Source organism: Urocampus carinirostris, chromosome 9 (assembly GCF_059441175.1).
Source record: "Urocampus carinirostris isolate Australia breed hairy pipefish chromosome 9, RoL_Ucar_1.0, whole genome shotgun sequence".
Lineage (NCBI taxonomy): Eukaryota > Metazoa > Chordata > Actinopteri > Syngnathiformes > Syngnathidae > Urocampus > Urocampus carinirostris.
The window spans coordinates 187,135-214,974 of NC_142357.1; the positions used below are offsets into that span (position 1 = coordinate 187,135).

General features: G+C 40.7%; 1 protein-coding gene across 3 annotated transcripts in view; it reads right to left on the reverse strand.

Annotated features, from left to right (window-relative positions):
• The window catches only part of hars (histidyl-tRNA synthetase), a 57,967-nt gene that overhangs the window by 12,159 nt on the left and 17,968 nt on the right, over positions 1 to 27,840 (reverse strand). For all 3 annotated transcript variants that reach the window (XM_088344064.1, XM_088344062.1, XM_088344063.1), the window contains 6 exons: positions 24,423 to 24,542; positions 24,248 to 24,343; positions 21,248 to 21,373; positions 18,386 to 18,493; positions 18,196 to 18,294; positions 16,284 to 16,377 (listed from right to left, as the gene is read on the reverse strand). In XM_088344064.1, coding sequence (XP_088200190.1) covers positions 16,284 to 16,377; positions 18,196 to 18,294; positions 18,386 to 18,493; positions 21,248 to 21,373; positions 24,248 to 24,343; positions 24,423 to 24,542 — 643 coding nt within the window. The remainder of the gene's footprint in view (positions 1 to 16,283; positions 16,378 to 18,195; positions 18,295 to 18,385; positions 18,494 to 21,247; positions 21,374 to 24,247; positions 24,344 to 24,422; positions 24,543 to 27,840) is intronic.

Below are 27,840 nucleotides of genomic sequence, written 5' to 3' on the forward strand. Positions count from 1 at the left end.
TGGCTTGCAACCAATCCAAAGTGTTCCCAGCCCTCGGGCTTTACGATAACTTAGATCAAATCAATATTGCAATTTGATGTAGTGCGATTGTGTAGTTGAAGACACTGTTTTTTCAAGAATGAATAATTTGTTATTTGCGTGATGGAGTGTTTGACAAACCAAAATTTGGGTTCGGGTTTTAACAGCGCTTAACCGTCACAGGCAAGTGTGTGTTGGCATACACTAGCCAATGAGCCGGGCACCACTGGCCACCAAAACAAGCACGACAGCTAGTAGCTTTAGCGGCTTGTTACATTGAAAAGAAATTCATAAATAATATTTAATTCAGAGGAAAGACAACAGAGGGCAAATAATGGTGATCACCTGCAGGTGCTCCGTGGATTAATATTGTGTCCGAGAATTGACTGAGGTGGCGTTGGGAGGTAAAACAAAGCAATAGAGACTTCAGATCCGGCCTACTGCTATGACTAGGCTAACAACTCTCTAAAGCCACCCGAGCCTGTATCTCACCGACGCTAAATTCATGGCTCATGAAACAGATGACAAGGAACTAAAACTGGCTACGACTGGTGGGAAACCGCTGCATTGGGGACTCGTGCGTTTTGATTATCGCGGAGACCTGGCTCAAGTCTTAGTTACATAATACTAGCTTGCAGCTAGCCAGCTACTCTCTAAATGGCTTTCTTATTCTGAAAGGAGCTCTACATTTACAACTTTGTCGTATTTTTTTATAATGACAAAAAAGACAATTTGTTCAACTTCAATTCTCTATTGTTTTAATTGTGAATGAATGAAAACTTTATTTCTAAGATTGGAAAAAAAAAACAGGACAAAAACAAGGACTCAACAAAAATAATGTTCACATAAAATGTTCGAAAAGGGGTAGTAAGAAGCAGACACTTATTTTCCCTACCCCTTCATCTTCCTCATTAGTTACATTTCACAGATAGCTCCTCTTTTGTGTCTAAATATAACAAAATCTCATGGATATAAATATTACATCGGATATCAATAATTATAATAACAATAGTCCAATATGTTATATACTAATCATCGTACCACCCATCTATTAACATAATAATGCTACTTGTCACTAAATATCATTGTGACACCAATGGCAATAGCAAAAATAAGAGTTATGATATAATAGTAACAATAAAAACGAGGTTAAAATATAGTTGTAAACCATCCAGTTTACTATGCAATATTTCCAATCTCCATACCCCATTTTCTTCATGTCTAATTCTGCCAGTAATGTAATATTTGGATATTGTTTGTTCTCGTCTTGTAAATTGTTCCAAAGTTTGACTCCACACACAGACAGACAAACGTATACTTTTGCTGGTGGTTCTCACCAGTGTGATTTTGAATTTAGTACAGCCCTAGAAGTTACAACTTCCCAATTTAAATAATTTGGACTGCAGGAATAAAATATTAGTATGATCAAGATATCCTACCCTGTCTATGGTTCTAATTGCATGTTTTTGGAAAAAAAGGGGCGGTAGTGAACTTTTGCAAATATTGCCCCAGACTTCTGCACAAAATGTTAAGTATGGCAGAACTAGAGAACAATATAGTAAATACAATGCATTATAGTTTAAAATAAATTTGGCTTGACTATTTATTGAAATGCTTTTAGATACCTTAGTTTGTATGTGTCTGATGTGTGTTTTCCCGCTTAATTTATTGTCTATTATGACCCCTAAAAAAAATTTGATACAGTGTCTATTGCAGCACCATCCATTTTTACTTCTAAATCTTGATTTGCCTTGCGATTACTAAAGAACATTACATTGGTTTTATTTAAATTCAAAGATATTTTTTTTATATTCATCCATACTTTTAGGTTGAATAATTCAGGGCGGCAGTAGCTCAGGAGGTAGAGCGCTCGTCTTGGGATCAAGGGATCGCAGTTCAAATCCCGGCTCGTCCGTGTTACATGTCGAAGTGTCCTTGGGTAAGACACTGAACCCCTAACACCCCCAATAAGCAGGTTAGCGCCTTACATGGCTGCAAGGCCGCTATTGGGAAATGTGGAGCACATTGTAAAGCACTTTGGGAAGTCATTGACTTGAAAAGCGCTATATAAATGCAGATCATTTCATTTCATTTCATGATTAATACAGGTTACTAAATCAATATAGTTATCATTTGAATAGAAAATGTTAGTGTCATCTGCAAATATTACCAATTTTAATAGATTTCAAACATTAAAAATATCGGTAATATATAAATTAAATAACTTTGGACCCAGGATAGAACCCTGTGGTACTCCATAACAGATGTCCAAGTATTCAGATGACAACTCTCCCATTTTCACATATTGCTTCCTTCACGTCAAATAACTCCATTGCAAAGCCACGCCCCTGAGCCATATCTGTCGAGTTTTTTTAATAGTATATTATGATTATTGGTATCAAATGCTTATTTTAAGTCAATAAATACCCCAATTGCGTATCTCTCTTCTATGCTATGGGTCATTTCTTCTACTGCATGAATAACAGCCATTGTTGCTGATCCGTTAGCTCTAAAACATTAGTGATTTTCAGTAATCAATTTATGTTTATGAATTTTTTTAGTCTATTACTGTATAGTTTCTTTAATATTTTAGAGGACTGAGGAGGCAGAGATACTTTTGCTATTTTCATTTGATTTGGAAATTAGAAATGAAAGATTACATATGTAGGTTAATGGTTTCACAATGCGATGTATAATTTGCTTAACTAGTACCATATCGATGCCCAAAAAAATCCATCGACGTTTTATTTTTACAGTTGTTTACCACATCTAAAATCTCTAGTTCCGTAACCCCAGACAAAAACATGGTCTTTGAGTTAATTTTTATCAGTGACTCAAATTGCTTACTACTGCACTCTGGGATATTTGCAGCGAGCTCTGGCCCAAAATTTACACAAAAAAAACAAAACAAAACAAAAAAAACAACTATTGAAATTCTCCACAATTTAATTTAAATGATAATTTTCATTGTTCTTATCTATAAAATTGTTTGGATATGCATTACTTAAATTCCTTCCTTTTATTAAACTATTTAATATATCTCAAACAAATTTAATATTACTTTTGTAATTATGTAATAAATTGGTATATAATTTCTTGCTAGCTCATATTCCTGTCATTTTGTTTTTATACGTTTTATATCAGGATTCGGCTTCCTCAGTTCTCAGTTTGATACATTTTCTGTATAAGGTGTTTTTTTTCTTACAAGCTTTGTATAAAAACTTAGTTATCCATGGATGCATTACAGATTTATTCTTGATATTAGTAAGTCTCATTGGACAATTTTTGCTATTGTATTTGCTGAATATTTACAAAAATATGTCAAACGCACTATCCACATTATCTGTACAATATATAGCATTCCAGTTTTGTTTAACTAGGTCCTCATAGAGTGATATAATGGTCACTTCAGTTCTAACTCGTTTGTGAATATATTCCAATGTTGATTCTTGTCTAGTAACTTTTTCATCATACACTGTAAATACTGGTAGGTGATCAGAAATATTACAAACCAGTAATCCGCTGTTCGTTTTTAAATTCAATATTATTTGTAAATATATTGTCAATGAGTGTTGCACTGTGTGAAGTGACACTATTAGGTCTTAATATAGTTGGGTATAAACTCATGCCGTACATTATATTAATATAGTCATCAATGTTTTTATTTTTGTTTGCATTCATTAGACCTATGTTGAAATGTTTTGTTGCTTATTGTTGAATGTTTTTTCAGCCCAATTTGGGAAGTTTACAAGATTTGAGCCCGGTGATCTATACACACAACTGACTATAATTTATCTCTTTTTTCATTTATAATTTCTATTGTAAGACATTCAAGTAAATCATCGGTTACAAATGACATGTTTTGTATTATCTTGGATTTAAATCTTCTGTGCACATATTCCTCCTCCTATTGCTTTGTTCATAGTTCAAATTATAGTCATTTATTCAAAGTCAACTCCCTCCTCCTTATTGAAACAAACAAATACAATACAAACATGGCCTGAGGGAGCTCTCTCTCAGCTGCAGGACTGTTTTCACCGGACTTGCTGGGAGGTATTTGAACATCATGAGCCCCAGGAATACACTGACACTGTATCATCCTACATTAGACACTGTATGGAAAACGTCACAGTATATAAAAAAATCAGGGTCTACCAAAACCCAAAACTCTGGATGTCAGGCGGGGTGGGCACCCTCCTCAAACACCGCAACATCGCCTTCAGGTCTGGAGACAAGGCTCTTTACAGCACGGCCAGGGCTGACCTGAAGAGAGGCATTTAGGATGCAAAGGCTGCCTATATGAGGAGGATCAAGCACCTCTTCGCTGGAAATGACTCGAGGTGGTGGCGGCAGGGTCTACAACACATCACAAACTTCAGAGGCAACAAGCTGTCAACGGTTGGGGCTGATGCTTCACTAGCTGCGAATCTTAACCAGTTCTTTGCCCGCTTTGAAGCTGGAAGGCCACAAAAAGTCACACCAAACCCACCAACAATCAGCAGCAACACATTAACATTTCAGGAGCATGAAGTAAGGCGTGTGCTGAAAATTGTAAACCCCAGGAAGGCAGCTGGCCCAGATGTAGTACCGGGGAGGGTACTCAGCGACTGTGCCGATCCGCTGGCAGGGGTCTTCACCACCATCTTCAACCAGTCCCTATCACAGGCTACCGTCCCACCCTGCTTCAAAACCTCCACCATCATTGCCATCCTCAAAAAGTCAGCAGTGGGAACCCTCAACAACTGCAGGCCTGTCGCACTTATGCCTGTGGTCATGAAGTGCTTTGAGAGGTTGGTGTCCCAGCACATCAAGGACTCCCTGACACCCACACTGGACCCCCACTAGTTTGCCTACAGGGCAAACTGCTACACTGACATCATAAACACCGCACTTTACACCGCGCTGAGCCACCTGGACCACCGGGGAGCTACGTCAGAATGCTCTTTCTGGACTTCAACTCAGCATTCAATACCATTATTCCGGAGATCCTGGTGGAGAAACTCTCTCACCTAGGACTCTCTTCCTCCAAACCGCCCCAGTCCGTGAAACTCTGCAACCACGTCTCTCCCACCCTAACACTGAGCAGTGGCTCCCCCCAGGGATGTGTACTGAGCCCCCTGCTTTTCACCCTCTACACCTCTGACTGCTCATCAACCAACCTCACAAACACAATTGTTAAGTACGCCGATGATACTACCATGGTCGGCCTCATCTCTGAAGGGGATGAGGCGGCGTACATGGATGAAGTGGAGAACTGACAACGTGGTGTTAAAAGGACCACCTCATACTGAACACCACAAAAACAAAATAACTCATACTGGACTTTAGGAGGAAAGGCAGGAACCCAGCACCACTCATTATAAACTGAAACTGTGTAGAGAGAGTCCACTCTTTCAATTTCCTGGGTGTGTACATCTCCAATGACCTCTCCTGGTCTGCAAACACCAGAGTGGTGGTAGGGAAGGCCAAGCAGCAACTCAATTTCCTGAGAATCCTCAGGAAAAAATTACTTGAAACAGCAGCTGCTGGTGTCCTTCTTAACGCAGTGGAGAGCATTCTGACATACTGCATTATGGTGTGGCATGCTGGGTGCACAGCAGCAGACAGGAAAACACCTCAGAGGGTCATCAACGCAGCCCAGAGAATCGTTGGTTGCTCTCTGCCCAGTCTGGAGGACATTGCCTGCTCTCGCTACCTCAGCAGAGCAAAAAAAATCATCAAGGACTCTTCAAAACATTTGGAAGAAGGTGCTCTGGTCAGATTAGATCCAAATCAAACTTTTTGGCAACAATCTAAGACGTTATGTTTGGCGTAAAAGCAGCACACCTCATCACCGTCAACACAACATCCCCACAGTCAAAGATGGTGGTGGCAGCATCATGTTCTGGGTCTGCTTTTCTTCAGCAGGGACAGGGAAGATGATTAAAATTGATGGGAAGATGGATGGAGCCAAATACAGGACCATTCTGGAAGAAAACCTGATGGAGTCCGCAAGACCTGAGACTGGGACGGAGATTTGTCTTCCAACAAGACAATGATCCAAAACAGAAAGCAAAAGCTACAATGGAATGGTTCACCACAAAAAACATCAAGGTGTTAGAATGGCCAAATCAAAGTCCAGACCGCAATCCAATTGAGATTCTGTGGAAAGAACAGAAAACTGCTATTCACAAACGCTTTCCATCCAACTTCACTGAGCTCGAGCTGTTTTGCAAGGAGGAATGGGCAAAAATATCAGTTTTTCGATGTGCAAAACTGATAGAGCCATACCCCAATCGACTTGCAGCTGTAATCGCAGCAAAAGGTCTATTTATATATCTAAGATATTTTTAATGTTTCAAAACTATTGAAAATAGTTATATTTGCAGACGACACTAACATTTTCTATTCAAATGATAACTACAGTGGAACCTCGGTTTTCAAACGCCTCTCAGTTCGAACAAATCGGAGTCCAACCAAAAATGTAGAGAAATTCTTGCTTCGCTGTTCGAGTTGGAACGCCGTTAATGCGTGAGTGTGTACGCTAGGATGCGATGCTGAGCGGCGTGTGGGTGTAGATCGCTCTGTTCGTGACCAACTCTTATCGCGTGCGGACGTGCTTCGTTTTGCTTTCGCTTTTAATATAGGTGTACGAAGTGTTTTAGCCCCTAATTATGCCTCCGAAGAAAGTCAGTGCAAGCAGCAAAGTTGCAACAGGTGAAAAAAGAAAAGTAGTGCGTACAACTATTGCATTTAAGAAAGAAATAATAGCAAAATATGAAGGAGGTGTGCGAGTGTCTGATCTTGCTAGGGAATACAGCATGGATTCTGCTGACCACCACAAAGGTAAGAAATCCTATTCATAATTCTTTTCTTTATCCTTTTTTTCTTTATTTTTACACGTTCATGTTAGCGTAATCTTTCTTACGGAAGATTACGATAACGCGAACGTACGATTAGCCTGGGTTAGCTTTCTGTTTATGTTAAACATTCAAGGTAAACATTCATGGTGTTGGAACAGAGCTCAACATTCAGGGTGTTGGAACGGAGCCCCCTTTCCAATGAACCGCTCACCACTTGTGGTGGAGACCCGGGTCCTCAATGACTTGTAAACGACCTGATTTTTTTATTTTTACACGTTCATGTTATCGTAATCTTTCGTACGGAAGATTACAATAACGCGAACGTACAATTAGCCTGGGTTAGCTTCATGTTTACGTTAAACATTCTAGGTAAACATTCAGGGTGTTGGAAGGGATTAAAAACGATTTACATTATTTTTAAAGGGAAAAACGATTTTGGTGATCGAACAAATCGGTTTTTGAACAGGGTTCTGGAACGGATTATGGTCGAGAACCGAGGTTTCACTGTATATTGATTTAGTAACCTGTATTAATGATGAATTAATTAACCTAAAAGTATGGATGGATATAAAAAAATATCTTTAAATTTAAATAAAACCAAAGTAATATTCTTTGGTAATCGCAAGGCAAATCAAGATTTAGAAGTAAAAATGGATGGTGCTGCAATAGAAGCTGTATCAGAAATTAAGTTTTTAGGGGTCATAATAGACAATAAATTAAGCTGGAAAACACACATCAAACACATACAAACTAAAGTATCTAAAAGCATTTTAATAATTAATAAAGCCAAATTAATTTTAATCTATAATGCATTGTATTTATTATATTGTTCTCCAGTTCTGCCATACTTAACATATTGTGCAGAAGTCTGGGGCAATAATTACAAAAGTTTACTTCAGCCCCTTTTTATCCTCCAAAAACGTGCAATTAGAACTATACACAGGGTAGGATATCGAGATCATACTAATATTTTATTCCTGCAGTCCAAGCTATTAAAATTAGATGATTTAGTAATTTTTTTTACTGCACAACTAACATTTAAGGTCAACAAAAACATAGTGCCAGAAAACATCAATAAATTATTCATTCGAAAAGAAGGAAGTTTTTACTTAAGGGGCTGTAGTGAATTCATGATCGCAAAGGTGAGAACCACCAGGAGAAGTATGTGTGTGCGTGTGTGGAGTCAAGCTCTGGAACGGTTTGCAAGACAAGATCAAACGATGTATATCTATTCACTTGTTTGAATTTAGATACAAAAAACATTCCTGGCGAAATACAGGGATGAAGAAAATCGGGTATGAGTGATACGAGTGTGTCTAGAACTATGATTAACTTTGTGTCATTGTTGCTGTTGTTATACCATAACTGTTATTAATAGTATTGTTGTTATATAATTGGTGTGTTTAATAGGGAAGATGAAAGGGTAGGGAATATGAGCATTTGCTTCTCAATACCCCTTTTCGAACATATTATGTAATATTATTTTGTTGTCGAGTTATTGTTTTTGTTCGGTTTTTATTTTAATGTTCGAATAAAGTTTTCATTTTCATTCATTCCACTCATTCATTCAGAAGGTGGCGCTACAAAGTATTATCAATGGGGATGAATAATTGTGCACACCAACTTTTTCGTTTTTTACTTGTTCATTCTTCACATGAGTTTTATATCCTTATGATGGTGAAGATGGCGGCGCACACAGACGCTCACAGCTCTCCAGCTAATTTTCTATTTATTACCGTTCAATTCTTTTTTGCTTTCTTTTCTGGACACATGCGTGGCCAATAATACCTATAGTTGAGAGGAACTTATACAATTGGGTCTGCATCTAAATTTAGACTTTTGGGCACTTTTTATACCACCTTTGATATCCCGCAAGAGATACAAAGAGATCTGGGATCTCCGTGGTTGGCCAACCCACTTACGAAGCAGCGGAGACGGCATGGGGATCGTAAACAAAAGCGGGGCTGTCGCTCGGGCAAGGGAGCTACATCGGCGAAACGGCAGAGGACACGAAGATGATGAAATTGTGTCTAATTCCACCAATAATTCTTCATCAATCTTGCCTGTCAACCGACGCCTGAGACTCAACACGCCCGAACGGCGACATCTTGTGACGATCTCTACAAAGACTTCAGCTAAGTTCAAAGATTCAGCAAAGCTCAAATTTAGTCTTTTAAATATTAGATCGCTTGCTCCTAATGCTGTACTTGTTGATAATATCATTCATGATTACAAATGTAACTCTGTCTGTGTGAAAGTTGGTTGAGACCGGATGAGTTTTTACCGTTAAATGAGGCTTCTCCTCAAGACTACGTGAGCTGTCATGTAGCACGCGCTTTGAAGAAGGGTGGCGGTGTTGCGCTAATTTTTGAAAAATACTCAAACTTACTCCCTGTACCTCTAATAATTTTAAGGCGTTCGGGGTTGTTGTTATGCGGTCTCTCTCTTTGATGTCAATTTATGTAGGAACTGTGGCGCACCTGGACCATACTCAGTGTTCTTAGATGAATTCTCTAAACTGTTGTATGACTTAGTAACCTATGCAGACAAAATTATAATTATGAGGGGACTTTACCATTCATATGAACTCCCCACTCAGTTCATTTACTGTTGCGTTTCGGTCTCTAATTGATGCATTTGGTTTTATCAACTGGTTGATTTGCCAACTCATTAAGATGGAAACACGCTAGATTTGGTTCTGACTCGATGAGTTTCAGCCTCAAACATGACGGTGTTACCGTGTACTACTGTTATTTCTGATCATTATTTAGTTACATTTGAGGTGCTGGCTAAATGTTGTATTAAAAAGCTGAAGGATTTAGTAGACTCAATATAAGCACTAGCATAGTTTCTAAACTCCGATCTTCTTTCAGGAGTAGTTGCGTCGTTTCCTTGATATAAAGCCTCTATATTGACTCACTCATGAATGAGTTTAATGCTACCCTGGCTAGTGTCCTGGATTCAGTAGCGCCCATACGGCTTAAATCACGACCTAAAAGACGCACGCTTTGGTTTACTGATGAAACTAGATCGCTTAAACAAGAATGCAGGAAATCTAAAAGAAAATCGCCCGCTACCAAGCTTGAGGTTTTCCGTCAAACCTGGTGTGACAACTTGTTAAGAGTATAAAGCACCCCTTACCTCTGCAAAATCAGCCTATTGTTCGAAGGTGATTGCGGCATAAAAGAATAACCCCAAAATCCTTTTCAACACTGTAGCATCCTAACGAGGCAACAGATTATCCCATATAGTTCTCCCCATGACTTTATGGTCTACTTAAATAAGAAGATTCAACACATACGGAAAGAAATTTCTAAAGACAACGTTAATACATCACATATCAAAGGTCTGAAATCTATAGATGCGCAACATGGTGGCTAACCAGGTATTTTTTCCCGATTTAGTAATCTGTCACTCGATAATCTTAAACAGGTGGTGAATACATCCAATACGACTACTTGCCTGTTTGACCCGCTTCCGGGTTCGCTGATTAAAGGTCTTTTTGGGGTCCATGGACCTTCAGTTCTAAATATTACAAACATATCACTCACCTCAAGTGTAGTTCCAGCGGCTTTTAAGTCCGCTTTTATTAACCATACACTGAAACGACCCAACCTTGATCCAGAAAGCTTATGTAATAATAGACCTGTGTCAAACCTACCGTTTCTTTCTAAAGTACTTCAAAAGTTGTGGCACAGCAGCTGAATGATTTTATATCCGAGAACAATCTTTTTGAATCCATGCAATCAGGATTCAGGGCTAACCACTCTAATGAGACAGCCCTTTTTAAGGTAACCAATGATCTTCTACTGGCTATAGACTCTGGCGCTTCATCACCCTTGCTGCTGCTGGACCTTAGTGCTGCTTTTGACACTGTGGACCATAAGATTTTACTAGAAGGCTGGATAAATGGATTGGTCTCTCAGTAACCGTCCTCTCGTGGTTCAGATCCTACCTCTCAGATAGGACGCACCGTGTTAAATATGGTGAAATGGCATCTGGGCCGTTTCGTGTTACCTGTGGTGTTCCGCAAGGTTCAGTACTTGGCCCCCTTCTTTTCAGCATTTACATGCTTCCAATAGGTGATATTATTCGCAAGTATAATATCAGTTTCTATTGCTACGCAGATTACACTCAACTATAACTTCCGATGGAGGAATCTCCATCCATCCATCCATCCATTGTCTTCCGCTTATCCGAGGTCGGGTCGCGGGGGAAGCAGCGTTAATAGGGAAGCCCAGACGTCCCTATCCCCAGCCACCTCCTCCAGCTCATCCGACGGGACCCCGAGGCGTTTCCAAGCCAGCCGAGAGATATAGTCTCTCAAACGTGTCCTGGGTCGCCCCCGGGGCCTCCTGCCGGTGGGACATGCCCGGAACACCTCCCGAGGGAGGCGTCCAGGAGGCATCCTTATTAGATGCCCGAGCCACCTCAACTGGCTCCTTTCAACGCGGAGGAACAGTAGCTCTACACCGAGTCCCTCCCGGATGACTGAGCTTCTCACCCGCCCGCTTTGAGACTGGGAGGTCGCTGGTTCGCGCCTCGGCCGAGTCATACCTAAGACTTATAACATTGGTAAAATGGCGGCACCCTCTGTTGGCTGCGGCTGCATCGGCTCGCTACAACGGGTCAGGTGTATCGACATTTCGTTCTGTGTACATTGTTACAAAGAATGACAATACAAAGGAAATTATTATTATTATTATTATCTCTAAGTGAGAACCCAGCCACCCTGCGGAGGAAAGTCATTTCGGCCACTTGTATCCGGGATCGTGTTCTTTCGGTCATGACCCAAAGTTCATGACCATAGGTGAGGGTAGGAACATAGATCGACCGGTAGATCGAAAGCTTTGCCTTTCGGCTCAGCTCCCTCTTCACCACGACGGACCGGTACAGGGTCCAAATGATGGCAGACGCTGCACCGACCCGTCTGTCAATCTCCCGTTTCATCCTACCCTCACTCGTGACCAAGACCCCAAGATACTTGAACACCTCCACTTGGGGCAAGACCTCCTCCCCAACCCGGAGGGAGCATACCACCCTTTTCCGACTGAGTACCATGGCCTCGGACTTGGAGGTGCTGATCCTCATCCCGGCCGCTTCACACTCGGCTGCGAATCGCTCCAGCGAGAGCTGAAGATCACGGCCTGAGGAAGCCAACAGCACCACGTCATCTGCAAAAAGCAGTGACGCAATGTTGAGGCCCCCAAACCGGACTCCATCCCCGCCAAGGCTGCGCCTAGAAATTCTGTCCATAAAAGTTATGAACAGAATCGGTGACAAAGGGCAGCCCTGGCGGAGCCCAACCCTCACCGGGAACAAATCAGACTTACTGCCGGCAATGCGGACCAGACTCTGGCACCGGGCATACAGGGACAGCACAGCCTGGATAAGACTGTGCGGTACCCCAAACTCCCGAAGCACCCCCCAGAGGGCCTCCCGAGGAACACGGTCGAATGCCTTCTCCAAGTCCACAAAACACATGTAGACCGGACAGGCAAACTCCCATGCACCCTCAGAGACCCTGCAGAGTCTATAGAGCTGGTCCAGTGATCCACGGCCAGGACGAAAACCACACTGTTCCTCCTGAATCCGAGATTCGACTTCTTGGCGGACCCTCCTCTCCAGTACCCCTGATTAGACCTTACCAGGGAGGCTGAGAAGTGTGATTCCCCTGTAGTTGGAACACACTCTCTGGTCCCCCTTCTTCAAGACGGGAACCACCACCCCAGTCTGCCAGTCCAGAGGCACTGTCCCCGATGTCCACACAATGTTGCAGACAACATCCAGAGCCCTAATGAACTCTGGGCGGATCTCATCAACCCCCGGGGCCAGGCCACTGAGTTTTTTGACCACCTCGGTGACTTCAACCCCAGTGATAAAAGAGCCCAACCCAGAGTCCTCAGGCTCTGCTTCCCCAGCGGAAGACATGTCGGTAGGATTGAGAAGGTCTTCGAAGTACTCCGCCCACCGATTCACAACATCCCGGGTCGAGGTCAGCAGCGCCCCATCGGCACTATACACAGTGTCGATGGCACACCGCTTCCCCACGTGAGGGTAGAAGTCTTCCAGCAGCACGAGGGAGTACCCAGGGGGCGCGCTCTCAGGTACACCCTCAAAGGACTCCAAGAAGGGTGGGTACTCCGAACTGCTATTTGGTGCATAAGCACAAACAACAGTCAGGACCCGTCCCCCCACCCAAAGGCGGCGGGAGGCTACCCTCTCGTCTACTGGGGTGAACCCCAACTTACAGGTGCCGAGCCGTGGAGCAACTAATATGCCCACACCGGCTCTGCGCCTCTCACCACGGGCAACTCCAGAGTGGAAGAAAGTCCAACCCCTCTCGAGAGGACTGGTATCAGAGCCCAAGCCGTGCGTGGAGGTGAGTCCGACTGTATCTAGTCGGAATTTCTCAACCTCACGCACCAACTTGGGCTCCTTCCCTGCCAAAGAGGTAACGTTCCATGTCCCAAAAGCCAGTTTCTGTAGCCGGGGATCGTCGCGCCAAGGACCCCTCCCTTGGCCGCTACCCAGCTCTCTGCGCATCCGACCCCTTTGGCCCCTCCTACAGGTGGTGAGCCCATGGGAAGAGGGTCGCACGTCGTCCCTTCGGGCTGTGCCCGGCAGGCCCCCGTGGGTAAGGGTCCGGCCACCAGGCGCTTGCCAGCGGACCTCACCTCCAGACCTGGCTCCAGAAGGGGCCCCCGGTAACCCGCGTCCAGGCGAGGGAAATTGAGGACCCACGTTTTGTCTCATCATAAGGGGTCTTCTGATCTGCATTTGGCTGGCCACTCACCTAGGACCTGTTTGCCATGGGTGACCCTACCAGGGGCTTAAAGCCTCCGACAACATAGCTCCTAGGATCATTGGGACACACAAACTCCTCTACCACGATAAGGTAGCAGATCAAGGAGAATCTGCCACACTAAATTGTGGAAATTTGGAGGCCTGCCTCACTGGAATAAAAGAGTGGATGTCGCTCAACTTCTTGCGCCTTAACTCTGAAAAATACAAAATGTTAGTTATTGGTCCATCTAAATGCCGTGACTTCCTGTGTGGAGTTTGTATGTTCTCCCCGTGCTTGCGTGGGTTTCCTCCGGGCACTCCGGTTTCCTCCCACGTTCCAAAAACATGCATGTCAGGTGAATTGGCCGGTCCAAAATTGTCCCTAGGTGTGAATGAGCGAATGAGTTGTCTGTCCCTGTGTGCCCAGTTCAGGGTGTCCCCTGCCCACTGCCCGGAGATGACTGGGATGGGCTCCAGCCCCCCCGCGACCCTAATGAGGATAAGCGGTACGGCTAATGAGATGGGAGATGAGAGATGAGAGTTTTCTTCCATCTTCAAAACATTGCTAAAATTCGTCCTATGCTGTCTCAGTCAGATGCGGAGATTATAATTCACGCGTTTGTTACTTCCCGTCTCGATTACTGTAATGCACTACTCTCCGGTCTCCTGAAGTCCAAAATCAAGAGCCTTCAGCTGGTACAAAATGCTGCAGCGAGGCTTTTAACTAAGACAAGAAAGTTTGATCACATTACCCCGATTTTAGCTAACCTGCATTGACAATATCTCTGTACTATTTGTAATTGCAATATCCATTGCAGCCTGGTCATCCTGAAAGGGGGATTACCACATGTGCGGTCCCTTCTCAAGGTTTCTTCATTTTCCTCATGTTGAGGTTTTTGAGTTTTTCCTTGCTCTCATGTTGGTTTCAGATCAGGGGATGGTGTAATAATAGTCTGAAATAATAGTCTGTGCAATAACCTGTGCAGCCCTTTGAGACTCTCTGTGATTAAGGGCTATACAAATAAAAATGACTTGACTCATATCTTTCAGATTTAATTTCCCCCCTATGTTCCGGTCTGGAGCCTTTGCTCTGAAAACGCTGGTCTACTAGTGATCCCAAGAGCCAAGAAGAGATCCGCAGGTTCGAGAGCGTTCTCCATCCGGGCCCCAGTGCTGTGGGGGAATGCTCTTCCCCCTAAGATTTGATCTGCAACCTCAGTGTAAATGTTTAAATATAAGCTTAAAACGCACTTATACTCAATAGGATATGAATAATCTATATTTTGTGTTGATAATATGTATTATTGATAATATATGTATCATTGTGTATGATTTGCCCTCGTGTAGGTTTTAGATGAGGGGATGGTGTCGTAATAGTCTGAATTAATAGTTTGCAATAGCCTTTGATCTGTGCAGCCCTTAAGGACTCTTTGTGATTAAGGGCTATACAAATAAACATGACTTGACTTATGTTTGAAGTCTGAAATGTGGCAAAAGGTCACAAAGTTCAAGCGGGCCAAATATTTTCGCAAGCCACTGTAAAATCATTTTCTGCAGATTACAAGCTGCAAATAGTGACATAACGAGGTGAGGAGGGGTCTGATGTAAGCAACGTAGAAACGGAAAAAGGAAGGGGCGGATTGTTCAATGTGACAGTGACACCGAGGATTCAGATTCAGATCTACTTTATTGTCATTCTAGTACACGTGTATACAGAACGAAATGTCGATACATCTGACCCGCACAGTTTCCTTGAATGTACAGATATAAGTAAAAGTTGTATTGTATTATGGCTACGTATAGTATTTTACCATAGTGCCGATAGTGCAAGAGGAGTAGCTAACCAGATGTGCAAAATGGGCAGTCAGGTTAATAAGTCAGGTAAAGAGTAACATTAACACTGTAACAATAACGCTGTAAGTACAATAGTGCAGAGAGCAAATGTGCAAGGAGTGGCAAGCTATAAAGAACTGCCAGTAGTGCAAAAACATTTAATTGGATTCAGTGATTTGGAGTGCAACTGCTAAGCATTTTATTTATGCTAGAATTATCCGAATAACTTAATATGTTACGTCGTTATTAAAAATAACAGGCATGTCAATTGTTTAATTTTCATCTATCGTACAAACTTATTCAGCCGGTTCTTTTATTTCAAATTGCTTTTCAAGATGACGCGTAAATAATTTTACCCCAAAAATATGACTTATACTCCGGGTGTGAATTATGTATGATTTTTTCTTTTAAATATGGCTGGTGTGACATATACTCCGGAGCGACTTGTTGTCTGGAAAATGCGATTTAATTATAACGCAACACTCTTCAATTTTGACTCTTGAAAACAATGTTTAATTATTATATGGTAAAGTTTCCATCTCCCAACCGAACAGTTCTGGAATTGTCTGCAAACATGCTAATAATGTCGGAGTGACCTTAGACAAGATGCTAAAAATTAATTTGCTCTCAGTTGGCAGCACTTCAACACTGGTTTATTAATGTGCACATGAATGAATGAATGAATGAGTGATTTTTTAATGCGCTTAGAGTGTGCTGAGAAAAGCTCTATTCAGGCCAAGTCTGTCAACACCTTTTATTGGTAAGTCATAAAAAAAGAAAAGTCTTATAAGATTGTACACTTACCCCGCAAACTGACATATTCACCAATCTGGACAGCAGCCTCTTCTGACAAGCCTTTGTCATTCACCATCTCTCTTTTCACAAAGTCCCATGGCATCTGATTAAAAGAGGGCAATGAACAACAAAGCAAAAAGTAAAGAGGAAACAAAATTAATGATGACATAAATGCCTTTTAAAATGTAAGCTTTTCATGGAAAAAATAATGAGGTTTTTTTATCATTAATTAAAACCTGATTTTCAAATAGTCTATGAAAAAAGAAGTATACAATTATATATTGTTGCTGGGCCATTATGCTTGACAGAAAGAAATACAAAGTAAGTGGTCATTACCAGATGGACAGATAGCAAATGATTAAAAAAAAAGTTCGTAGAGAAGTGTCTGATCAAATTCAACGAAACAACGTAAACTCCCAAAATAGAGTGGTGCTAAGTGTTGAAAACATGTCAGTAAATTCAAATCTTCATCTTAAAGATGAAGCTTGAAAGCAGGCACAGGTGTTTAGGTAACAAAACTTTCAAGCTTTCTTTTTTTGATGCAAATGCTGAATACTTAGGCACTCTGACGTGTGCTGGCTCAGCTGTTTTATTGGCAGAGATCTAAGATTGATTAATTTTTGAAAGGGAAGGGTCAGATTAAGTTACCCAGTGCAGCTTGCATACATTAAATTTTTGGTCAATCACACTCATCATCTGAATAAAAGAACCAACAAAGTAAAGAACAGCTGTTTGAGCATTTTCATTTTTTCTTTGTAAAGCTATGCCTGTTTGAAACACAATTAGAAGGTTTTATTGCTGAAAAACTCCCTGCGCTGTCTGAAATTAAGTCAGCCTTTCGAAAGGCTGATGTTTCTGTTAAAAAAGGAGAACTATATTTCTGTGATTGTATCTCTCAAGACCAATTTCTGCCAGCATATAGGATTTTCCTGTCAATAAAAACCCAATCAAGATTTTCTCCACCACCTTCCTGGTGGCAACAGTGGTAACATTTTTAATCAGATTTTAAATCAGTTGCAATTGATTGAAATGGAATCATCCTCTCTCACTCCCAGAGTTTCAGTTTGGATAAAACGAAGTATTCTGGAATAAAACGCTATGTATTAAGAATGAAGAGGCTTTTTGGCTCAAACGTTTTCTTTTTAAAAATCACAAGAGGAAACAGAGAAAATAAGTGACTGTTAGCCGGTTTTATTAAGTTGTTTGTGCCTCCAAGGCCATTCAGCCATCTTTCAATTCCAAGGACAGGAACACTGCTCTCACTAAATGTAATGTTCTTCACATTGTAGGTGAATTAGAAATACACACAGTAGTAATTAATGACTGTATTTGTTTACTTTGGAATCTCCTGGTTTAGAAAAAAAAAAAGACTATTACAAAAACAATATTCTGCAGCTACTTGTTTACTAAGATAATACTGGTTCCGCCCATACCTGGGGATAAGTACTTTAGTGTGTCTGACAGAAAAATGTGGAAACATAAATGGAATTCAGAATCTTTTTTTCAGCATAATTCAGTCTTAAACATAACACCCAAATCTGGGCAGGATTATTAAAAAAACAAAACACTTGCAGATTAACAGTCTGTAAATTAAAGTAAAGTAAAGTTTCTCACCATTCATTACAAAACTGATGTCCAACATTAGCAAATTGTCGAATCTTCTATTAATATGGTCATAGGATGCAATTGTACGCCTCACTAACACTGGTAAAATAATTCTTCCATTATTTGAATAAAAAGAATCGTTTTGAATACATTTGATTTTATACTTGTGTGAATGTCAAGAGTAACGATTGGCCAAAGCTTAAGGGAAGGTAATGACCATTGTGAATCACAAAACCTGTCAGTAAAACTTGTCAGAAAAACTGTAATTATTTTTTTATTCATGTCGACTCGCCATACAGTGTATAGTCTTGCGTACCTTGTCAAGTTTGTCCACAGTTGAACAGATGGAGCGGAACATGTCATCTGGTACACCACACACAGCAAACATCCCATCAAGGATGCGTCTATCATTGACCTTAAAAAAAGAACAAAGATGACACCTTGTTTCCAATATCAATAGCTCGTTTTCAGATATTGAAAATTTATTAAAATTTACTAGATGCTACCTTGATGCGAAAGTCTCCAAGGTCCAACTCACTGAGGATTTCATGGACAATTCTTAAACACTCAGCATCTGGAACCATGCTATCATATTGCCCAGCAATGTCAAAATCCTAAAAAGCAGACAATAACCACATTTGTTTTGTTTTTACCTTTGTTTATGGAATTTAAGAATTTAAGTGTGCTTCAAATTCAAATTTTGTTTTGAAAGCTTTTTAGACACCAATATTCATCTATGTAAGCGTGTGTCAAAATTTGGTGTGCTAGCCTCTTTTGATCATATGCCTTGCCAGTCAAATCTTGTCCTTCATCCTCAATAGGTTAAGAAACGTAAAAGTACAGTGGCCTGCAAAATTATTTGGCCCCCTTGAACTTTGTGACCTTTAGCCACATTTCAGACTTCAAACATAGATATAAAACTGTAATTTCTTGTGAGGCATCAACAATAAGTGGGACACAACCATGAAGTGTAACACACTTTATTAGATATTTTAAACTTTTTAACAAATAAAAAACGAAGAAGTGGGTGTGCAAAATTCTTCAGCCCCTTTACTGTCAGTGCAGCAAACCGTCCATAAGTTCAGTGCAAATCTCTGAATGTTGATCTAAATGACTAACGATGAGAAATGGAATCCACCTGTGTGTAATCAAGTCTCTGTATAAGTGCACCTGCACTGTGATAGTCTCAGGGGTCTCTTTAAAGCGCAGAGAGCATCATGAAGAACGAGGAACACACCAGGCAGGTCCGAGATAGTGTTGTGGATAAGTTTAAAGCTGGATTTGGAAACAAAAAGATTTCCCAAGCTTTAAAAATCCCAAGGAGCACTGTGCAAGCAATAATAATGAAATGGAAGGAGAAGCAGACCACTGCAAATCTACCAAGATCGGGCTGTCCCCCTAAACTTTCAGCTCACACAAGGATAAAACTGATCGGAGATGCAGCCAAGAGGCCTATGATCACTCTGGATGAACTGCAGAGGTCTACAGCTGAGGTGGGAGAATCTGTCCATAGGACAACAATCAGTCGTATACTGCACAAATCTGGCCTTTATGGAAGAGTGGGGAAAAAAGGAAGCCATTTCTTTAAGATATACATAAAAAGTGTCGTATAAAGTTTGCCACAAGCCACCTGGGAGACACACCATACATGTGGAAGAAGGTGCTCTGGTCAGATGAGAGCAAAATCAAACTTTTTGGCAACAATGCAAGATGTTATGATTGGTGTAAAAGCAGCACAGCTCATCACCCTCAAGACACCATCCCCTCAGCATCATGGTCTGGGCCTGCTTTTCTTCAGCAGGGACAGGGAACATGATTAAAATTGATGGGAAGATGGATGAAGCCAAATCCAGGACCATTCTGGAAAAAAACCTGATGGAGTCTGCACAAGACCTGAGACTGGGACGGAGATTAGTCTTCCAACAAGAAAATGATCCAAAACATAAAGCAAAAGCTACAATGGAATGGTTCACCAAAAAAACATATTAAGGAGTTAGAATGGCCAAAGCAAAGTCCAGATCTCAATCCAATTGAGAATCTGTGCAAAGAACTGAAAACTGCTGTTCACAAACACTTTCCATCCAACCTCACTGAGCTCGAACTGTTTTGCAAGGAGGAATGGGCAAAAATATCAGTTTTTCGATGAGCAAAACTGATATTCCAAGCGACTTGCAGCTGTAATCGCAGCAAAAGGTGGCACTACAAAGTATTAACTCATTGGCGCTGAATAATTTTGCACACCCACTTTTTTGTTTTTAATTTGTTAAAAAAAGCTTCATGATTATGTCCCCCTTATTGTTGATCCTTCACAAGAAATTACAGTTTTATATCTATGTTTGAAGTCTGAAATATGGCAAAAGGTCACTAAGTTCAAGGGGGCAAAATAGTTGCGCAATCCACTGTACTAAACCCTGCCATGGGTCGACTGGGATCGTGCAGGGAGTTGTCTACATTGCCCATTTTCCTGCTCCCACTGCAGTTTAAAAATACCATTCACACAGTACGATATTGACAAAATTGGTCAAATCATGAGAGGCACTTTAAGGAAAGAGACTGCCGCCTAATTAACACTGAATGAGGAACGAATGTATTTCGGCGTTGGTACATTAGAAAATCATAGATCGATTGCACAACCATCTAAGACTTAATGTCTTTCAAAAATAATTTGCAAATGACATTTGATTTATTCATGCACCCCCAGTGCAGTGGAATGCTCAACCCCAGTATACAATTTGCAAAATTAGTGGAAGGTCCTAGACTTAAGATATTGTTATTTTCAATGGCTATTATTGTTGTTAACCTCATACTAATGTTTTCTTGTATTTCCTGCTGCCTGGTGGCTGGCTAAGCGAGAAAATAGCCAAGTTCAGATTTGTACCAATACATGCATTCTCAGTCAGGGGATCCAGGTCCTGGACCTGATGCATGCCACCATCTGCAGCATACTGCATCGACCGTCCGAGATGGGAAACTTTGTTGTAGCTTTTTTGGACTTTTACACAATTTCAGTTAATATTGTACATGCTCTTATACACTTTGGGGATTCTTTCGGGAATTTGGCTCATCTAACATAGGTAAGTAGCTTTTGGGTTTAAAATTTTGTAAAACTTGCATGTTTAGCAGTTTTTGTCTTAAATATCTGACTGATGTCAAACAAATGAAGCTGGTTTGTTTCGCAAACAGCTTTAATTTGACATGTATAATTCTCCAATTGAGGTATGACTTCCCTCCTGCCTAGTGTACTTTTTTTACTTCATTAAAGTTGGCATGCAATATCGAGAAGAAACATTAACCTTGCGTAAAGTTTGCAGCAAAACAAACTATATCGATCCCGGATGCGGTGTGCATTAGCTGTGAATTTGACTCACACATTGGTAAAACTCTCGATAGCGTCCACGAGTCATAGCAGGATTATCACGACGGTAAACTTTGGCAATATGATAGCGCTTAATGTTGGTGACCTTGTTCATCGCTAGGTAACGAGCAAATGGCACCTGAAAGTGAGGATGTTAAGGCAAATCACATAATTTATAAGAGTGAAATAAGAAATGGTTGAACATTTAAGGATACACGAAAAATGAGACAAATTCCAGTTAAATGTAGTGCAGTTCAAACACGAATACTGTATTAAAAGGCCTTAATAAGAAAATTTAGCATGAGCCAAACGGGACGGTTCCACATCTTGGCGAAAAAAACCTGCAATCAAAATAGTACATTTCTGATTCACTTAAGTAAATTGAAAACGTCCTGATTTTTAAATAAGGTCCTAGTTGCGGGGGCTGACCCCTTAAGGTACAGATTAACTAAATCCAGGACACAGTTCAGAACAAGGCAATAACGTCATTTATTTTGTTGTACATGTTATAGTAAAAGTAAAGATTCTACCAGTGGTGAGCAATCAGTGTCCTTGTGGGGCAGTGGGCACTCGCACTGACAGGGTTGGGTAGGGTTACTTTAACTTGATTACTTTCAATTACGCCAATACCAAATATGGTAATAAGAGAAAAGAAACTAAATATGAATAAAATTATGACTCACAACATGTGGTAAGATTTCTCTCCTGGCTTTGATCTCTTTGATCCCCAGCAAAACTAACATAAAATGCGACAGAAACAAAATGAAAATAAATCCAAACAGCTTGCCAACATCGTTTTTGCCATTCCATGTATTACATTACTCCCCAAGCCTGCACAAAATGTAGTAATTTTATTCATATTTAGCTTCTTTTGTCTTTTATTAGCATATTTGGTATTGGAGTCATCCAAAAGTAATTGAAAGTAATCAAGTTAAAGTAACCCTACCCAACCCTGCGCACTGAGGCAAGTTATTTCGTACAGTGCTGAAGCACTCGAATTACTGTAACAATGTGTGCCTGGGCAAGTTGTCCAAAAATAATATACGTCATTAAGATTATTCATGCAAGACGAGCAGTTGTTTTGTCAGCTAAGCAACTCTATGGTGAGCATTCCCGATAACATATAAGTTTTTGTTCTGATGGCTGCCGTATCCATCTGCCTGTGCGGGCAATTGTAATGTACTCTGGCCCACCTCTATCAAGCTTGCCCAACAATGCATCCGTGGATTGCTTAGGTGTGATTCAATTCCGCATTAACAGTAAGCATGCTTAAAGAAAAAGCATGACCCTGGTGTGAGTGCACCCTAAATGATTGGATCATTTATGATTCTGGGCATTGGATTCACCCGTTGGTTGGTTGGATCCCTTAACCACTAGGGTCATAGGGGCACTATTGCCTTTGGTGTGTCTTTGGGAGGTACATCTCTGGCCAGGTCAATTTATGTTTCCACCCGTTGCGGGAAAAAAAAACCTCAGCACACATGCAGACCTCGGCCCCCAAGGACCAAGGCTGCCTTTTCCATTCCATTATATACAATAATAAAACTGCATAACAAAGTCTAACTCTGCGCAACCAGAGTGAATAATTCTTCTCAGTCTTTGTCCTAATCCATACGATAATCATGTTCAAAATGAGAGAAAATGCTGTTTGAAAGTAAAGAAACTTTAAAAACATGCAGGCCTCGGGTCAAGGACTGAGGTTGGTCTCTTTTCAATCAGAACGAGTTATTCTTATTATTTGGACTGCATCTGAATGAATTTAATAATGTGCAAAATGATAGTTAAAGCTTAAAGGCGTAAAGTGTACATGTTCTTTAAGCGCCACACAAACAATTCATTGACAAGACCAAAAATGATTTTACATTTTTGGACAGAGTGTACAACTATTCCAACAGTTACTGATTTTAACGTACAATGTGCATTACTTTGCGCCTCCGAGTAGAAAAAAAAAGATGCAATTAATTTAAAAAACGATATTGATTTAAATAATAGCAAAGATTGATAAACATATAAATGTGCATATTTTAAAATACTTGTAGGTGAAGAATTTTGCATGAGCCTTACATGAGCCTCACCTACAGAGAGCTGACATAATTGTACGCCATTTGCTGCTACGGGGACCAAAACCATGAGAAAGGCTTAGAAAGAAAAACAGAAAGATTGCGTCTCCTTGTATTCTTCCCTGTGGTCTTTGGCACTCATTTCTTGTTGTACAGACGCTCCCCTAATTACAAACATTCAAGTAACGAAAAACGGTAGATACGAAAAAAAAAATCTATATATCAGGACGTCGAAAAATATCCAGACATTGCTGTAAGTTAGATTTAATGTGAACCTTTTTCCGAGTACAGGACAGTACTGCAGTGCTTCTTTCCGCCGCTACCGGCGTGTGGCGCTGTGAGAGCTTTACCCAGCGTCCACCCCAAAGAAAAAAATCTGGCTTCCTCTTCCTAGTTCGTGTGTAAACATACTATACTGTATCTTGAGCGTGAAAAGAACTTTGAAATTTTTTAACATCTTGTGCATCCATTCAATATGGTTGGTGTAAAGTGGTGTAAAGTAAAGAGAAGAGTCGTTTCTTTTTAAATGAAAGTGGAATATGGAAGCTTGACGCTGTTGAGAAAATGGTTGGATCGCTTTTTTTTCCAGACACTTTCTACCACAGAGGAGGAAGTTGCCTAACTCCTGATGCTCATCTTCCAAAACTAAGTTAATTTTAACTTAATTTATCTTTATTGAGCGTATTATTTTAGTAAATGTTCATTTTTCAGTACAAAACAATACAGGTTAGTTTTACAAGCTTTAAACGTACCTTCAATTCAAAATATAGCACTGAAGCAACTTACGAACGATCGTCAGGAACCCATCTCGTTCGTACGTAGGGCAGCGTCTGTACTACACAATACAGCGAAATCTACAGGTCAAATAACACACACTGTCCCTCTGAGCATGAGCGTCAACCATGCACTCTGACCGAGGATGAATACACAATACATGCACACTTTAAGGATACAGTGAGGTCATATCTAAGGGACAGCAGCTCTCCTCCTTGGTCTTTAAGATCATAGATGAGTTTGGAGTCTTCTCCATACTTCCCTGTAAGAGTGTCCTAAACATCAACGAGCATAAAGTGTTAGCTCTCAAAAACGAATGAATATTATCAATTTGCATTTGTTAAAGTTTGTGACCTTTAGTTCAAAAACAGGTGTGTCGATGGTTTCTGCTCCATGACGTTTGAAACAGCTGGTGATAGTGTTAAAAACCTTCTCTCTTATAGCCATCTGCTTTGGGTTGTAGTCTCTTGTTCCCTAAAAAAAAAAGTAATACATGGATGTATAGAAGGAACTTTGTTGACTTAAAAGCCTAATCAATTATTCTGATAATGGAACATAAATAGTAAGTCTATAAAAAGAAAACTCAATCATCCACTGAAAGCCATGTATTTGCAAATTATGAAATCTCTACAAATTGGGTGGTCTTTTTGAAACACATTCCCTGACGCACCACAGAGACAAGAGAGTCGCGGCCTTTACAGTTGAGTACAATCACTCACTCTGTGCTGGAGGTAAGTCCAGGCCTAAAAAAAAAAAATCCAGCCCGACCTAAACCTGTGGGTATTTAAGCCTAAACCAGCCCATGCCCGACCAATTAACATGATTTGAGGGACTGAGCCCAAAAGAAATCCAATCATTTACATTTTATTTGTGAAGACTCAGGAGAACAGTTATTTTGGTCGAATCGCCCCACCCCCAAATTTCGGCTCGGGCTTAAGATTTTACCTTTACTCTATGCCAGGGGTGGCGAACAAGTTTGACACAAATAGCCGAAATTTTTAACCGTGAGAGTCAAAAAGCCACACCACGCACTGACCGGCATTAGACGTAACCAACGTAGATGAATGGCAGTCAGTTATGTGTCCAAAGCAGCATAAAAACAAATCTGCCAAATTAATTTCAAAATATAATTTATTATTTGTTATTAACTCTGATGGATTAAAGTGCGTTTTAGGAGGGGGAAAAAACTAAACATGAAACGAGGCAAAGAGCCACAGTATATAGAAAATATGATGAGACAAAGAGACGCATTCTTATTGGCCAAGAGCCGCATGTTCGCAACCCCTGCTCTATGCGGAATGAAACCATTTGGAATAGGTTTAGAAAATAATAAACATATGTTTTGCAAATGGGGTTATAAATATGTGCAAATCTTAAATTACTCAGAGAGGAAAATGTTAACATGCTGTGGATTTTGTATGTCTAATTGCCACGTGCAAAACGGAACAATTCTTGCAAAGCAGTGTAAAATAGAGCTCCTTTTAATAAGTCTGATTTTAAAGATGATGTGGTTTGTTCAGGATTTGGATTCATCGAAACTCTTGAAAGACTTGATACGACAACTCACTCAAAATTATAATCAACCTGAGAAAACACATGACCGTCCATGAACACAAAAAAAAACAAAAAAAAAAACAAAAAAAATTATATATATATATATATATAAATAATCCTCTCAACGTCGTTTTCATTCCAAAAATACAGATGCGGGCCAGACATTGAATTAAAAAAAATTTGCCTCTTCTTGAAATATTATTATGGGTGGATGTAAGTCAAGATGTAAGTGGGATGTTACCAGTATATAACTTTTTGTAAATCCACTGGACGTTTCATTAGGTCCCTAGGCTAATGACTACGATCTAAATAGCTGATATATTTTAGGGTTTAGTACGCATGATGCGTGATCGACTGGATCAGATTTTTGGAAGAGTTGCATAATATTTTAAAGGGTAATTACTAACAAAATTTGCACCAATTAGTGTGAGATTACCACATTTTCCAGCTCTGACGATTTGTTAGGTTTTTGAACTAAGATCTTCCTATTGAACTATATGCGATGGAGGCCTCCTTGTGCTGTGTTTGCCGTGCAGGCGGCATTAGCGCCCTATTCCTTCTGTTTCCCGTGTCCTAACCTTAAAAGGCTTTTTACGTTTAACGCCTTTGTGTCATGAGTGTGTGATGCTTTTCACGCACTCTTCCTGCGGCCGCTCGATTTCCATGTTCTTCCGCGTGGCGTGGAATTGGACACACCACGGCAGACATTCATGGTTTGCAATAATCTGTGGTCTGTGCAGCCCTTTAAGACTCTTTCTGATTAAGGGCTACACAAATAAACATGACTTGACATGGAAGGGAAGGTGAGGTTTTGGATTTAATTTATATTCGGGGGGACAACTCTTCTTAGCCTCTGGTAGCACAAGTCAAGTCAAGTCATTTTTATTTGTATAGCCCTTAATCACAAAGAGTCTCAAAGGGCTTCACAGGTTATTACACAGACTATTTTTTCAGACTATTATTACACCATCCCCTGATCCGGAACCAACATGAGGGCAAGGACAAACTCAAAAAACCTTAACATGAGGAAAATGAAGAAACCTTGACAAGGGACCGCACATGTGGTATCCCCCTTCCAGGATTACCAGACAGCAAAGGATGTTGCAATCACAAATAATACAGAGATATTGTCCACGAAAAGTATAGGTTATTCATATGCTATAGCGTAGAAGTGAGGCTTTAAGCTTAGATTTAAGCATTTCCACTGAGGTTGAAGATCGGATCTCAGGAGGAAGGGCATTCCACAGCACCAGCGCCCGGATGGAGAACGCTCTCGAACCAGCGGAAAACTTCTTGGCTCTTGGGATCACCAGAAGACCGGCGCTCTCAGAACAAAGGCTTCAGACCGGAACATAGGGGGAAATCAGATCTGAAAGATATGAGGGAGCAAGTCCATGTATGATTTTGTATAATACTAAGAGAACCTTGAAATCACATCTTAGGCTAACAAGGAGCCAATGCAGGTTAGCCAAAATCGGCGTGATATGATTGGACTTTTTTGGGCTAGTTAAAAGCCTCGCTCCGGCATTTTGTACCAGCTGAAGAGACTTGATTCTAGACTTCGGGAGACCAGAGAGTAGTGCATTACAGTAATCGAGACGGGAGGTAACAAACGCGCGAATTATAATCTCTGCATCCGACTGAGACAGTATAGGACGAATTTTAGCAATTTTACGAAGATGGAAGAAAGCGGTTTTAGTAGTTTTCTTCACATGTGTTTGAAAGGACAGATCAGGGTCAAATATGACACCTACATTTTTAACTGAGTCACTCTGTTTGATGTGACATTTGTCAATGTTCACAGCAGTTTTTGAGAATAAGTCAGGGCATTTAGATGGACCAATAACTAATATTTCAGTCTTTTCAGAGTTAAGACGCAAGAAATTGAGTGACATCCACTCCTTTATCTCAGTGAGGCAGGCCTCCAAATTTCCACAATTTAGTGTGGCAGATTCCTCCAATGGAAAATATAGTCGAGTGTCATCTGCGTAGCAGTGGAAACTGATATTATACTTGCGAATAATATCACCTAATGGAAGCATGTAAATGCTGAAAAGAAGGGGGCCAAGCACTGAAGTTCAGACAAAAGTTCAGCGAATTCGTCCAAGAAAGCCGTGTATGGCCCTGGTGCGCGATAAATAGTTACTACATAAATTGACAATAGAGAGGACCGCATAACAAGAGCCTCAAACGCCTTCTAATTATTAGGGGTACAAGG